The sequence below is a fragment of the Procambarus clarkii genome, chromosome 89 (assembly GCF_040958095.1).
Source record: "Procambarus clarkii isolate CNS0578487 chromosome 89, FALCON_Pclarkii_2.0, whole genome shotgun sequence".
In the NCBI taxonomy this organism is placed as follows: domain Eukaryota; kingdom Metazoa; phylum Arthropoda; class Malacostraca; order Decapoda; family Cambaridae; genus Procambarus; species Procambarus clarkii.
The window spans coordinates 5,319,228-5,334,905 of NC_091238.1; the positions used below are offsets into that span (position 1 = coordinate 5,319,228).

General features: G+C 53.9%; 2 protein-coding genes across 2 annotated transcripts; one reads left to right on the forward strand and one right to left on the reverse strand.

The window, feature by feature from the left end:
- Window positions 1–5,004: 5,004 nt before the first annotated feature.
- LOC138359103 (germ cell nuclear acidic protein-like) lies at window positions 5,005–12,338 on the reverse strand. The gene is made up of 3 exons (XM_069317810.1): window positions 12,317–12,338; window positions 7,058–7,511; window positions 5,005–5,161 (listed from the first exon to the last, which is right to left on the reverse strand). The coding sequence occupies exons 1-3, from the start codon at window positions 12,336–12,338 to the stop codon at window positions 5,005–5,007; spliced, it is 633 nt and encodes a 210-aa protein (XP_069173911.1).
- On the forward strand, window positions 12,337–13,776 carry LOC123773263 (proline-rich protein 36-like). Its single transcript, XM_045766876.2, has one exon. The coding sequence runs from the start codon at window positions 12,337–12,339 to the stop codon at window positions 13,774–13,776; it is 1,440 nt and encodes a 479-aa protein (XP_045622832.2).
- Window positions 13,777–15,678: the final 1,902 nt, after the last annotated feature.

Genomic DNA, 15,678 nt, shown 5'->3' on the forward strand with positions numbered 1-15,678 from the left:
TAGCAGCACATTGCTGTGTAGACCTAAGCTGGTATAGGGTAGCAGCACATTGCTGTGTAGACCTAAGCTGGTATAGGGTAGCAGCACATTGCTGTGTAGACCTAAGCTGGTATAGGGTAGCAGCACATTGCTGTGTAGACCTAAGCTGGTATAGGGTAGCAGCACATTGCTGTGTAGACCTAAGCTGGTATAGGGTAGCAGCACATTGCTGTGTAGACCTAAGCTGGTATAGGGTAGCAGCACATTGCTGTGTAGACCTAAGCTGGTATAGGGTAGCAGCACATTGCTGTGTAGACCTAAGCTGGTATAGGGAAGCAGCACATCGCTGTATTTAACAATCGCTCCACTTGAAAATGGTTTTGAATTCTTCTCAGCCAGGACCATCTAGTGCTGAAGCTGAAGGCGAGGATTTGTAGTTTTGATTAATGTAGAAATATGAAGGTAAATAGGATTATATTATTATTTTTGTGTTATTATTTAGATTTTTACAAAGTGCTCGAGGATTCGATGGACGTAATGTCTTTGTAGGATTATTTAACATGTATATCTGGGAACTGTTGAGCGTCTTAAGATTATTGGTGTGTCTGTCTTGGGTGTAAACCTTGAGTTGGCAGCACTGCTCCCAACCACCATCCACTACATGACCACTCTCATGCACACCACCGCCATATTCACTACCAGCATTACTATCACCATCTTCGCTACCACCACCATCTTCACTACCACCACCATCTTCACTACCACCACCATCTTCACTACCACCACCATCTTCACTACCACCACCATCTTCGCTACCACCACCATCTTCACTACCACCACCATCTTCACTACTACCACCACCATCTTCACTACCACCACCATCTTCGCTACCACCACCATCTTCGCTACCACCACCATCTTCACTACCTCAACAACCATCTTCACTACCTCAACAACCATCTTCACTGCCTCAACAACCATCTTCACTGCCTCAACAACCATCTTCACTACCTCAACAACCATCTTCACTGCCTCAACAACCATCTTCACTGCCTCAACAACCATCTTCACTGCCTCAACAACCATCTTCACTGCCTCAACAACCATCTTCACTGCCTCAACAACCATCTTCACTACCACCACCACCTTCATTACCACAACTACCACCACCACAACAATTACCTCCACCACAACTACCACCACTACCATCTTCAAAACCACCACTTCCACGATCTTCACTACCACTATCTTCACTTCCGCTACCACTATCTCCACCACCGCTACCACTATCTCCACCATCATTTTCACTACCACCTCCCACACCACAAACACCACCCCACCGCTCAACGCCCCACAGACACCTGTGGGAGCGGGTGTCGGAAGGTAGTGGAGGCCCTCAACGCCCCCACAGACACCTCCTGTGGGGGCGGGTGTCGGCAGGTAGTGGAGGCCCTCAACGCCCCACAGACACCTGTGGGAGCGGGTGTCGGCAGGTAGTGGAGGCCCTCAACGCCCCACAGACACCTCCTGTGGGGGCGGGTGTCGGCAGGTAGTGGAGGCCCTCAACGCCCCACAGACACCTCCTGTGGGGGCGGGTGTCGGCAGGTAGTGGAGGCCCTCAACGCCCCACAGACACCACCTGTGAGGGCGGGTGTCGGCAGGTAGTGGAGGCCCTCAACGCCCCCACAGACACCTGTGGGGGCGGGTGTCGGCAGGTAGTGGAGGCCCTCAACGCCCCACAGACACCTCCTGTGGGAGCGGGTGTCGGCAGGTAGTGGAGGCCCTCAACGCCCCACAGACACCACCTGTGAGGGCGGGTGTCGGCAGGTAGTGGAGGCCCTCAACGCCCCCCCCCCACCGACACCTGTGGGGGCGGGTGTCGGCAGGTAGTGGAGGCCCTCAACGCCCCACAGACACCTCCTGTGGGAGCGGGTGTCGGCAGGTAGTGGAGGCCCTCAACGCCCCACAGACACCACCTGTGAGGGCGGGTGTCGGCAGGTAGTGGAGGCCCTCAACGCCCCACAGACACCTGTGGGAGCGGGTGTCGGCAGGTAGTGGAGGCCCTCAACGCCCCACAGACACCTCCTGTGGGGGCGGGTGTCGGCAGGTAGTGGAGGCCCTCAACGCCCCACAGACACCTCCTGTGGGGGCGGGTGTCGGCAGGTAGTGGAGGCCCTCAACGCCCCACAGACACCACCTGTGAGGGCGGGTGTCGGCAGGTAGTGGAGGCCCTCAACGCCCCCACAGACACCTGTGGGGGCGGGTGTCGGCAGGTAGTGGAGGCCCTCAACGCCCCACAGACACCTCCTGTGGGAGCGGGTGTCGGCAGGTAGTGGAGGCCCTCAACACCCCACAGACACCACCTGTGAGGGCGGGTGTCGGCAGGTAGTGGAGGCCCTCAACGCCCCCACAGACACCTGTGGGGGCGGGTGTCGGCAGGTAGTGGAGGCCCTCAACGCCCCACAGACACCTCCTGTGGGAGCGGGTGTCGGCAGGTAGTGGAGGCCCTCAACGCCCCACACACCTCCTGTGGGAGCGGGTGTCGGCAGGTAGTGGAGGCCCTCAACGCCCCTACAGACACCTCCTGCGGGAGCGGGTGTCGGCAGGTAGTGGAGGCCCTCAACGCCCCCACAGACACCTGTGGGGGCGGGTGTCGGCAGGTAGTGGAGGCCCTCAACGCCCCTACAGACACCTCCTGCGGGAGCGGGTGTCGGCAGGTAGTGGAGGCCCTAAACGCCCCACAGACACCTCCTGCGGGAGCGGGTGTCGGCAGGTAGTGGAGGCCCTAAACGCCCCACAGACACCTCCTGTGAGGGCGGGTGTCGGCAGGTAGTGGAGGCCCTCAACGCCCCACAGACACCTCCTGTGGGAGCGGGTGTCGGCAGGTAGTGGAGGCCCTCAACGCCCTCACAGACACCTCCTGTGAGGCGGGTGTCGGCAGGTAGTGGAAGCCCTCAACGCCCCTACAGACACCTCCTGCGGGAGCGGGTGTCGGCAGGTAGTGGAGGCCCTATACGCCCCACAGACACCTCCTGCGGGAGCGGGTGTCGGCAGGTAGTGGAAGCCCTCAACGCCCCCACAGACACCTGTGGGGGCGGGTGTCGGCAGGTAGTGGAGGCCCTCAACGCCCCACAGACACCTCCTGCGGGAGCGGGTGTCGGCAGGTAGTGGAGGCGCCATTACGACCGGCGTGAAGTCATTAATAAAGAAGTAACGGGCACTCATTAGCGCGGGCGGCCTCCCTCCTTCCCTCTTGCTGGGCCAGTGGGTTTAGCTACCGCGGCTGCCCCTCCATCCCGCCTCCTCCTAGCCTCTTCCTCCCTCCTCCAAGCTTGTTCCTCCTTCTTTCAAGCCTCTTTCTCCCTTCTCCATGCCTCTTCCTCCTCCAGGCCTCTTCCTCCTCCAAACCTCTTTTTCCTTCGTTCATGAATCTTTCTTTTCCAAGCCTCTACCACCCTTACCCAAGCCACTTATTCCTTCTTCCATGCCACTTATCCACTCTTCCCTCTTCCAAGCATCTTCCTCCCTCCCTGCTCCAAGACTCTTCGTCTCTCAAAAGCTCTTCCTCTCACTCCAAGCCTCTCCAGTCCTCCAAGCCTCGTATACATCTTGCTGCCAAACTCCTCTTGGCAGGGTCAACCCCTTGACCTGCTCTTGACACTGGCATGGTCTCTCCCCACCTCTGACCCCTCACACTGCTACAGGAATAATGTATTCCCTTCAGCGAGCAGGTAGAGAGGCACCTAGTAATGAGGCCGTCACGTCAAGCTGTTCCCTTCTCTGGAGAATGATACAGGCCCTGAGCATGGACCACCACTCACAGTACTGAAATTACAGTATCATGGATTTGTCAAAACTTTACTGTCTTAGCAACGTACTTCCTCTCTTCTGGAACTGATCCTTAATTAACTGGGACTGATCACTTGATGTCAGCTGAGAGCCTCAGACTTGCTGGTGAGAAAAACAATTCTTCACTTTCTTGTGGAATTTCCTGTCAATTTGGGCTCTAAGTTCAAGTGGCAAATTAGGCTCCAGCTTGAATAGTTCTTATGCTTTTGTTAAGCTCCTCACATACCTCCTCGTCATTTTCCGTGTGTCCTCCCTCACTTTTGTCAGTATGATAACCTGCTCCTTCACAGTCATCTTCCTCCTGATATGACTATAGAACAGTTTGGGCTGGGACTTAGTCTCGTATACACTGTCATTATCGTACTGCTTCTCTGCCACTCTCCTAGTGTCTGTGTACTCATTTCTGGCCTCTTTCTTGGTGCTGTGATTATCTTCTGTTGTGTTTTCTCAATACCCTTTCCATGCTGTTTTGCTTCCAGACACTGACTATTGAGCCTTGAGCTCGCCTTGTGACCCTTAACCCTTAGTGGTGGTATATATCTTTCTTCACCTTCTTTGAGTTTGTCCGTTACGTAGCCCGATCATGTCCTGTGTGGATTTACTTCTGAGTTCCCTTCCGCATTCTGCCCCCTCCAGGAATTCTCTGACCGTCTGTTATTGAAGCCCCATCAGCTCCAACTGCTTTTGCAGGCGATGAGTCACAATAACGTGGCTGAAGTATGTTGACCAGACCACACACTAGAAATTGAAGGGACGACGACGTTTCGGTCCGTCCTGGACCATTCTCAAGTCGATTGTGCTCAAGTCGACCATTCTCCAACTGCTTTATTTCTCCCTAGTTCCTTAAGTAATTTGTCCACTTCGTCTTCAGATGCTTCTATGTATGGCGTGCTCTGGAATTGGTAGTTGGTCTGGTTCTCTGAAATCCTCATTTTGTACAAACACACTTTAGACCTGTTGTTTTCGTATTTGACACGTTTCTTTTTCATTCTCAGTTGTCCTGTTCCCCGTTTTCAATCTCTGGATTTTATCATTTACATGTAGCTTGCTTTTAATGAATTTATAGAAAAGACCTGGATCTGTTTTACATTTGTCTGCTATACCTTTCTGCCTCACTCCTCACAGTTGTGTAACTGTTTCTTGCTCGCTTGTAGTGCTGGTGGGTTAGACCTCTTCCTATATTGAACCCATTTCTTGTATTTCCCTCTCTGGCCCTCTCACATCTTCTATTGAACCAATCCCGTTTTCTGGTTCTGCATCTTTTTGGTATGAATGTTTGTGTTCCTTCATCGTATATTTCACAAAATTTGGCATACATCTCATACTTCCTCGCCTAGCAACAAGTCTGCTCAATTAAACTCATTAAAAAAATTTCCAAGTTCCCCATTCCCCTCTTGAAATAGTTTATCAGCTATTTCAATGTCCCCATTCTTTTCTAGATTATAGCGCAAAGCATATTTAATTCTTCAGTTTGGGTGGACTTTATGATGTGTAACTTTTAAGCACATATCGTGCTCCAGTGAGTAATGAATGCGTCAGGGTGTGGAATGACGCAGGTGTGATCCCACCACCCTGCTCCAAACATTTCCTCACTACTTCCCTGTATCACATGTACCACCAGTGCACACCTCTCCTCTCCTTATGTTTCCACCTCTATACAAATGAAATATTCAAATTACTTAAATGAACTAAACTCTACGGGCACTTTACGGGTACTCTACGGGCACTCTACGGGTACTCTACGGGCACTTTACGGGTACTTTACGGGTACTTTACGGGTACTCTACGGGTACTCTACGGGCACTCTACGAGCACTATACGAGCACTATACGAGCACTTGCATCTAGACTTACGATATCTGGTGACCTCTTGCCTCCATCACGCGGCTCCGTGTGTGGGAACACTACAGTTGAGGAGCGGCGAAGCACTAGGTGGTGGTCCAGACCAGCACTCCGGGGGTGATCCCACCTGCACCCTTATACTCCTCCCTGTTCTCCTGCACCAGCCAGGAGCACCACTTACACTTGCAGCACCCTTCTGTACCACCTGCACCACCAACCTGTCCCACCCACATGCACCACCCACATGCACCACCCACCCACCTACACCCATGTACAAACCACAGTCGTTAATATTCTGAAGGGCGAATGATTGCAAAATAAATCAGTGTTGCCATCGCCGCGTCCCCCACTTACCCTGGCCTGGCTGTGCCCACGTACATTGCAGCATCAAGCAATATTGCAAGCCTGTTACACTCCTAATTACTCCCCGTGATGCAGCGAGGAGTAGTTAAGGCCCCTGGGGTAGGCCTACCAGACACATTTTCACACATTTGTAGGCCAGGTTTAGGGGAATTGAGGCGCTAAATGGAACGGTGTCACTTGGGTCTTTTCAGAGACTCTAAGCGCCGGATAATGACCTTCATGGTGGTTGGGGCGTAGCACTGTCTGTCCCCCCCCACCCCCATGCCCAGTGGTTCTGCAGTAATGAGGTGGCCGTGGTGTGAGGGGCCCCCACTGCCCTCTCCCTGCCCTCTCATTCCACATATTTCCCACAGTGCCATCCCAGTGACCCCAGTGCCTTCCCAATGACCCCAGTGCCATCCAAGTGACCCCCAGTGCCTTCCCAGTGCCATTCCACTGGCCCCAGTGCCATTCCACTGGCCCCAGTGCCATTCCACTGGCCCCAGTGCCATCCCAGTGACCCCAGTGCCATCCCAGTGACCCCAGTGCCATCCCAGTGACCCCAGTGCCATCCCAGTGACCCCCAGTGCCATCCCAGTGCCCCCCAGAACTATCCCAGTGACCCCCAGTACCATCCCATCGACCTCAGTACCATCCCATCGACCTCAGTACCATCCCATCGACCCCAGTACCATCCCAGCGACCCCACTACCATCCCAGTGACCGCCTGAGCCATTCCAGTGACCCCAGTACCATTGCCAGACCTCGCTGTGAGTCTCGCTGTAGATCTCGCTGTGGGACCAGTAACCCCCTGAGCCATCCCAGTGACCCCAGAACCATACCATGGCCAGAGCCTCCCCAGTTCCCCCTCAGTGCCCAGGGGTGCCCCAGTGCTCTCCGGAGTGCCACCCCAGCGAGGAACAGGGCCCTCCTGCCCCCGGTACCCGGGAGAACAAACAGCTGGGACAATTAGTGTGTGAAGTCAGACTAATGTGAAGATCTGGCCACCATGGCTGGTCCAGGCCGCCCCCCCCCCCCTCCTCCACCCTCGCTCCCCTGCCTCCAGCCGCTCTCGCTGTGGGTCTCGCTGTGGGGTCTCGCTGTGGGCCCTCGCTGTAGACCTGGCTGTGGGTCTCGCTGTGGGGTCTCGCTGTAGGGTCTCGCTGTGGGGTCTCGCTGTGGGTCTCGCCGTGGGGTCTCGCTGTGGGGTCTCGCTGTGGGTCTCGCTGTGGGTCTCGCTGCGGGTCTCGCTGTAGACCTGGCTGTGGGTCTCGCTGTAGACCTGGCTGTGGGTCTCGCTGTAGACCTGGCTGTGGGTCTCGCTGTGGGTCTCGCTGTAGACCTCGCTGCGGGTCTCGCTATAGACCTGGCTGTGAGTCTCGCTGTAGACCTCGCTGCGGGTCTCGCTATAGACCTGGCTGTGAGTCTCGCTGTGGGTCTCGCTGTGGGTCTCGCTGTGGGTCTCGCTGTGGGTCTCGCTGCGGGCTGCCTCCTGCTTCACTCCCGACAGGAAAGCGAATGAAATTACGGAGTAAATCAACAGCTCTTACTGGAGGTGGTTTTAGCAGCAGGTGAGGAGGCGTAATTAGTGGGGCCCGGGGCCGGCCTCAGGTGGGCCGCGCCCGCCTGCTGGGACGCTCCCAGTGGGGAGGGAAGGTGAGGGAGAGTGGGAGGGGTGAGGGAGAGTAGGAAGGAAGAGAAGGAGTACTCATAATCCTTCTACCGCTCACAAGATGAGTATGGGGTGCACAATACACTCACGGCATGAGTATGGGGTGCACAATACACTCACAGGATGAGTATGGGGTGCACAATACACTCACGGCATGAGTATGGGGTGCACAATGCACTCACGGCATGAGTATGGGGTGCACACTACACTCACAGGATGAGTATGGGGTGCACACTACACTCCCGGGATGAGTATGGGGTGCACAATACACTCACGGGATGAGTATGGGGTGCACAGTACACTCACAGGATGAGTATGGGGTGCACAATACACTCCCGGGATGAGTATGGGGTGCACAATACACAGCATGAGTATGGGAGTGTCTGGAGACAGGGTTGAACAGTTGGGTAAGGAAGGAGTGGTCTTGGATCACTACCTAAGGAAGGAGTGGTCTTGGATCACTACCTAAGGAAGGAGTGGTCTTGGATCACTACCTAAGGAAGGAGTGGTCTTGGATCACTACCTAAGGAAGGAGTGGTCTTGGATCACTACCTAAGGAAGGAGTGGTCTTGGATCACTACCTAAGGAAGGAGTGGTCTTGGATCACTACCTCTGCTCTGTTGAAGTCACTAAGAGTCGTCTCTGAAATTTTTCCAAATAGGAATTTACCTAAATTTATCTGAGGGCCACTAACACCTTAGCGGCCTCGACGAGGGCAGGAAGCCGGCGGCTTGTCGAATGTCCCCCCCATTTGCCCTATATTTTTTTCCAGCTAGATTTTAAAATTTAACTTTTTTTTTTTTTTTTTTTTTTTTTTTTTTTTTTTTTTTGTATATACGGCTCCTGCGGGTAGGCGGTTCCGTGGGTTCATAACCCTGTGGGTGAAAAAGCATCTTTTGTGTTCAGTCCTGCAATGTGGCTTGTTGAGCTTGAAACCGTTGCTCCTTGTTTGTGTTACATCTGACCTTTTGAAGAAATTGTCTTTATCAATATGCTCCAAATTGTTCAGTATATTAAGTTTCTATGAGATCCGCCCTGTCATGCCTGGTTTGTAGTGGTGTTCGCCCTGTGGCCCTCAGCCGTGCCTGGCATGGCAGTTGACTTAGCTCTGGAATGAATTTTTTCTCTCAGTGTTGGACTTTCTCCAGAGCAGGTATGGCTTCTGGAGATGAGGTCTCCATGCCTGGATACAGTAATCCAGGCGGGGGCGCACCACAGACTTAAACGTTGAATCAATACCTTCTTTTCCTTAGAGTCAAAGTTACGCTTCATTATTCCGAGGGTTCGGTTAGTTGTCTTGACTCCTGCCTCGACCTGTTGTCCAAGTTTCAGTGTGTTGTGGAGTTTGACTTCAAGATTCTATTCTTCATCAATCTGCTGAAGGGTAGTGTTATTAATCTTGTCTTTCTTGTCTATGGTTTCTTGCAATGAGTTTTTTTTTTACTTATTGCCTATTTTACCTACTGCCTTTACCTAGGAGACAGGTATTATGTTTGAGGAGGAAGGCGTGATTATCTCATAGGTCATGGCCTGCTAGACAATGCTCTCCATGGCTAGTCCAAGAGCTAATTATGGATCAGTATGTCATACTACACACACGCCATCTAGTATGTCATATGGTAACATTATGAATGAACATGAGCTAACAACCCTGCCACTCCACACATGCACTGCAAGCATACATGCAGTGATTGTTATCGATGTTGTTCACTTACAATTGTCTCAAAGCTTTATACCGGGATATTGTTACTGAGGTGACACACTACTGTCTTCAGTAGGTGATCAGGTACCAAACTTACCTGAGCATTACACACCACAAGAGACAAGTGAGTCGCTCAATACATGTCTACAAGCTAAGCGCACTTTCAGGGAACTGAAGGAACAGCGACACAGTCAATACCGGCAACCACTCTTACAGGGCGTTAACAATGAAACATCTTCAGCATAAATAGGGGGGGGGGAATTAAGATCTGGCCAGCTGACACCCCTCAGCTTGCTCAGCCCTCGGCATCAGCTCCTGCTGACGTGCTGCTGGACCAAGTTGTCAGCACTCCGGTAGCACATCACCATCTGGTCACCATTTGGTCCGGGAGACATCTCCCGTCACGCAGGGTACAGTCGCGCCTCCACAGATCTCCAGTATCAGCTCTTGATACTGGTAATGGCTCAAAAGGGCCACCACTTACGGGCTATTCATGCCCGTGCCACCTCTTGGGTGGCTTAATCTTCATCAATCAATCAATCGGTAGCACACCAAAGCCACCCAAAACAATATACAACATATTGGTAGTTCTAACAACAATAGAGGTTATAAATATTGATGCTGCCTGCAGTGTAAAGGTTCCGGATGTTGGGCTTGACGTCTCACTTTTCGAAACAGCACTGAGGAAGGGCAGAGCATCTTCTGGAGACGAAGGCGTCTACCCGACACACTTAACACTCCGCTGACGGAACTGTAGAAACTCTACGGTGAGGTGTCCGAACACAGCGCCTGACAGAGGCACTAAACCAGTTCACCAACTGAACACAGTAGTTCATTTAGCTCAGCAAATGACAATCTTTTGAAGCTAGTTACACGATAGTTAATGCTATATATGCATGTGCATATATATACAATCATTTACACAAATACATATACACATCGGTAATCGTTTTATATCACACGTGATTCAACAAGAGAATCACAACAGTCACTATACAAGGCACTTTACATCTATGGTGAGTCACACAGTTACTAGTCTTGCTCCACACCCAGTCAACTGGGCGACAGCTTTACAGTCGTGTGCAGGCTGCGCCTACAGTCGTGTGCAGGCTGCGCCTACAGTCGTGTGCAGGCTGCGCCTACAGTCGTGTGCAGGCTGCACCTACAGTCATGTGCAGGCTGCACCTACAGTCATGTGCAGGCTGCACCTACAGTCATGTGCAGGCTGCACCTACAGACATGTGCAGGCTGCACCTACAGTCATGTGCGGGTTGCACCTACAGTCATGTGCAGGCTGCACCTACAGTCATGTGCGGGCTGCACCTAGTCATGTGCAGGCTGCACCTACAGTCATGTGCGGGCTGCACCTACAGTCGTGTGCAGGCTGCACCTACAGTCATGTGCAGGCTGCACCTACAGACATGTGCAGGCTGCACCTACAGTCATGTGCAGGTTGCACCTACAGTCGTGTGCAGGCTGCACCTACAGTCATGTGCGGGCTGCACCTACAGACATGTGCAGGTTGCACCTACAGTCGTGTGCAGGTTGCACCTACAGACATGTGCGGGCTGCACCTACAGTCGTGTGCAGGTTGCACCTACAGTCGTGTGCAGGCTGCACCTACAGTCATGTGCGGGCTGCACCTACAGTCGTGTGCAGGCTGCACCTACAGTCATGTGCAGGCTGCACCTACAGACATGTGCAGGCTGCACCTACAGTCGTGTGCAGGTTGCACCTACAGTCGTGTGCAGGCTGCACCTACAGTCATGTGCGGGCTGCACCTACAGACATGTGCAGGTTGCACCTACAGTCGTGTGCAGGCTGCACCTACAGTCATGTGCGGGCTGCACCTACAGTCGTGTGCAGGTTGCACCTACAGCAAGAGTAATTACCAACACCAATACGAGCCTCGGACGCGGGCCTCATATTGTTGTTGCTGATATTTATTGCTATTATATTGTTGATATGTCATCGAATTCGATGAAATATCTCAGCCCAAGTTGACCACCGAGCGCTGTCGGATCTTGGACAGTCTACCGACTACCGAGATATGTACACGGTCGTGTGGTCAAGGTACCAGGTACGCCAAGGTGCTTAGTGCTCCTGGCTGTCTAGGTTCGAATCCTTCTGGGGTGTAGAGTTTTCAGTTATATATATATATATATATATATATATATATATATATATATATATATATATATATATATATATATATATATATATATATATATATATATATATATATATATATATATCGTATCATGAAGATAGGGTGTGTGAATGTGGACTGGCTCATGTTGAAGGTGAACTCGCCGGTGTTTACCAGTAGGAGTGGACGACGTGTATCTGGAAAGTGGATTCACTGGGATTGATGAACACTGTCGATGTTGTAAGTCCCGAGTGAGAGACACTTTGTAAATACGTGTAGTAATACTCTATATATGTATATACAAGAGTTGTTACATTCATGTACAGCCACTAGTACGCGTAGCGTTTCGGGCAGGTCCCTGGAATACGATCCCCGGCCGCGAAGAATCGTTGTTACATCCAAGTACACATTTTACTGTTGCGTTAAACAGAGGCTACAGTTAAGGAATTGCGCCCAGTAAATCCTCCCCGGCCAGGATACGAACCCATGACATAGCGCTCGCGGAACGCCAGGCGAGTGTCTTACCACTACACCACGGAGACTGCTATATATATTATATAATAATATGGTGGTGAAGGTAATAATTTATTGGTGAAGGTGTGGTTGTGTATTGTTTATTCCCTCCTTTATTCTTTGTACTAATGCCTGACAGCCAGTTCTTGAAAGCTTAGCACAGACTTGAGGTTGGATATAGAAGAGGTTATAACAGCAAGACCCCGGTTACTGGGCCCCAGTGGCCGTAGCAGCGGCCTCTCGTCCCATCCATATTATATTGTATTTACCTGGGTTAAAGCCAGCAACCATGTGTCCGGCCTCACCTGGAGCACTGCAGCAGCCCCCCCATGTGTCCGGCCTCACCTGGAGCCCTCCTGGAGCCCCCCATGTGTCCGGCCTCACCTGGAGCACTCCAGCAGCCCCCCCATGTGTCCGGCCTCACCTGGAGCACTCCAGCAGCCCCCCCATGTGTCCGGCCTCACCTGGAGCCCTCCTGGAGCCCCCATGTGTCCGGCCTCACCTGGAGCCCTCCTGGAGCCCCCCCATGTGTCCGGCCTCACCTGGAGCCCTCCTGGAGCCCCCCCATGTGTCCGGCCTCACCTGGAGCACTCCAGCAGCCCCCCCATGTGTCCGGCCTCACCTGGAGCCCTCCTGGAGCCCCCCATGTGTCCGGCCTCACCTGGAGCACTCCAGCAGCCCCCCCATGTGTCCGGCCTCACCTGGAGCACTCCAGCAGCCCCCCCATGTGTCCGGCCTCACCTGGAGCCCTCCTGGAGCCCCCATGTGTCCGGCCTCACCTGGAGCCCTCCTGGAGCCCCCCATGTGTCCGGCCTCACCTGGAGCCCTCCTGGAGCCCCCCCATGTGTCCGGCCTCACCTGGAGCACTCCAGCAGCCCCCCCATGTGTCCGGCCTCATCTGGAGCCCTCCTGGAGCCCCCCATGTGTCCGGCCTCACCTGGAGCCCTCCTGGAGCCCCCATGTGTCCGGCCTCACCTGGAGCCCTCCTGGAGCCCCCATGTGTCCAGCCTCACCTGGAGCCCCCCATGTGTCCGGCCTCACCTGGAGCCCTCCTGGAGCCCCCATGTGTCCGGCCTCACCTGGAGCCCTCCTGGAGCCCCCATGTGTCCGGCCTCACCTGGAGCACTCCAGCAGCCCCCATGTGTCCGGCCTCACCTGGAGCCCTCCTGGAGCCCCCATGTGTCCAGCCTCACCTGGAGCCCTCCTGGAGCCCCCCATGTGTCCGGCCTCACCTGGAGCACTCCAGCAGCCCCCATGTGTCCGGCCTCACCTGGAGCCCTCCTGGAGCCCCCATGTGTCCAGCCTCACCTGGAGCCCTCCTGGAGCCCCCCATGTGTCCGGCCTCACCTGGAGCACTCCAGCAGCCCCCATGTGTCCGGCCTCACCTGAAGCCCTCCTGGAGCCCCCATGTGTCCGGCCTCACCTGGAGCACTCCAGCAGCCCCCATGTGTCCGGCCTCACCTGGAGCACTCCAGCAGCCCCCCCATGTGTCCGGCCTCACCTGGAGCACTCCAGCAGCCCCCCATGTGTCCGCCCTGACCTGGAGCCCTCCTGGAGCCCCCCATGTGTCCGCCCTGACCTGGAGCACTCCAGCAGCCCCCAGGCCTCCTGCACTCATCTTCCTCAACAACTCTCATTAGTGTGCATCCACTCTAGACAACGATACAGGTCCTCCACTGCATCACTGGCATGTGTCAGCAATAGAAAGGAACACAATACTGATCCCTAAGGTGTCTCAGTTATAACTTACCGGCACTTCTACTTCTCTACTCTCAACGTTATCGTCTGTGTCCTGTCAAACAGGTGTCCCCTCTCCCGTCCCACGGCTCGGCCACCTACTCCACGGCTCGGCCACCTACTCCAGGGCTCGGCCACCTACTCCAGCCCCAGTTGTTCAGTGTGTACGGGCGCCGGATATATGGAGCTGTGTCGAAGGCTTGCTGCCAGTCATGGAAAACAGTCTATCTAGCCTTCTCTCTCTCTCTCTCTCCCTCCTGCTTTATCGTTGTCATTTTATCATAAAACTCTGTTAGACTAGTTAGGTTGCTCTACCTCTACTGATAAGACGCTCACTGTTGTAGATTGCCGCGAGCCGTTTCTTTACGACTCCTAAGTACCACGCAGAGAATGTTGTTAATAACATGTATGTACTGTACTGTCAAGCCTCTCTATCTTCCTTCCTGTTGCCCCTCACTAGGGGCAACAGGAAGGAAGTGTTTGCCCCTAGAAGGAACTAGGGGCAAGTGTGAAGGAAGTTACGGTGTGTTTGCAGGGAAGAGACGCCCAGCGCACAGGTTCGAACCCTCACCACGGCTCCTGTGGATTTGGTTATCTTATCCTAGCCTCCTAGGCCTCCTAAGGTCTCCTAGGTGTGACACTCTGGCACCACAGCAGGGACACCAGACTATCATGGCTTGTATTAACTACTTCACGACTCGTCCTTCCATCCGACACTGATGGTCGTTGTGGGTAGTTCCTCATCAGCGATACTCTACACCAGCACTGTGTGGTAGATGGTGTGGTGGTGGTGGTTGTGGGTGTGGTGGTGGTGGTTGAGGGTGTGGTGGTTGAGGGTGTGGTGGTGGTGGTAGATGGTGTGGTGGTGGTGGTTGTGGGTGTGGTGGTGGTGGTTGAGGGTGTGGTGGTAGATGGTGTGGTGGTGGTGGTTGTGGGTGTGGTGGTGGTGGTTGAGGGTGTGGTGGTTGATGGTGTGGTGGTGGTTGTTGAGGGTGTGGTGGTGGTGGTTGAGGGTGTGGTGGTGGTGGTTGTTGAGGGTGTGGTGGTGGTGGTTGTGGGTGTGGTGGTGGTGGTTGAGGGTGTGGTGGTGGTGGTTGAGGGTGTGGTGGTGGTGGTGGTTGAGGGTGTGGTGGTGGTGGTGGTTGAGGGTGTGGTGGTGGTAGGGATGGGTGTGGTGGTGGAGGGTGTGGTGGTGGTGGAGGATGTGGTGGTAGTGGTGGTGGGGGTGGGTGTGGTGGTTGAGGGTGTGGTGGTGGAGGGTGTATGGTGGTGGTGGTTGTGGGTGTGGTGGTTGAGGGTGTGGTGGTTGAGGGTGTGGTGGTGGTGGTGGTGGTGGTTGAGGGTGTGGTGGTAGAGGGCGTATGGTGGTGGAGGGTGTGGTGGTGGTGGAGGATGTGGTGGTGGTGGTGGTGGTGGGGGTGGGTGTGGTGGTTGAGGGTGTGGTGGTTGTGGGTGTGGTGGTGGTGGTTGTGGGTGTGGTGGTGGTTGAGGGTGTGGTGGTAGAGGGTGTATGGTGGTGGTGGAGCGTCCCCAGGTCTGGTGCCTGCCTCGTCCTGTCCCGCTTCTCACCTCACGTGCTACTTCACTATTTCTGGTTTGTTTCTTTAAGTTCTTATGGTTTCTGTCAGTCTGCTAGACATTTGTTATCTCTTATACACATTTTCACAGCGATATTCTCTCTTTATCTCTCCCAATTGACCAAAAATCACTGTACCTCCCCCCCCCCCAGTCCTCCTCCCATGTGTGTGTCTGCTCACCTGTTTGTACTCACCTATTTGTGCCTGCAGGATTACACATTAGCTCTTGGATACCGCCTGTCCAGCAAACGTTAGAACATCATTCAGGAACCTAAGTAAGGAGGCGTTCAGGGCGCTTTACACTGCCTACGTGAGAC

Coding starts and splice junctions, on each gene's coding strand:
- LOC123773263 (XM_045766876.2), top strand. CDS start 12,337: ATGTGTCCGGCCTCACCTGGAGCACTGCAGCAGCCCCCCCATGTGTCC.
- LOC138359103 (XM_069317810.1), bottom strand. CDS start 12,338: ATGGTTGCTGGCTTTAACCCAG. Junction 7,512..12,316: donor GGTTGCTGGCTTTAACCCAG/GTAAATACAATA, acceptor TCCTGTCGGGAG/TGAAGCAGGAGGCAGCCCGC. Junction 5,162..7,057: donor CTGGAGGCAGGGGAGCGAGG/GTGGAGGAGGGG, acceptor ACTTGTTGCTAG/GCGAGGAAGTATGAGATGTA.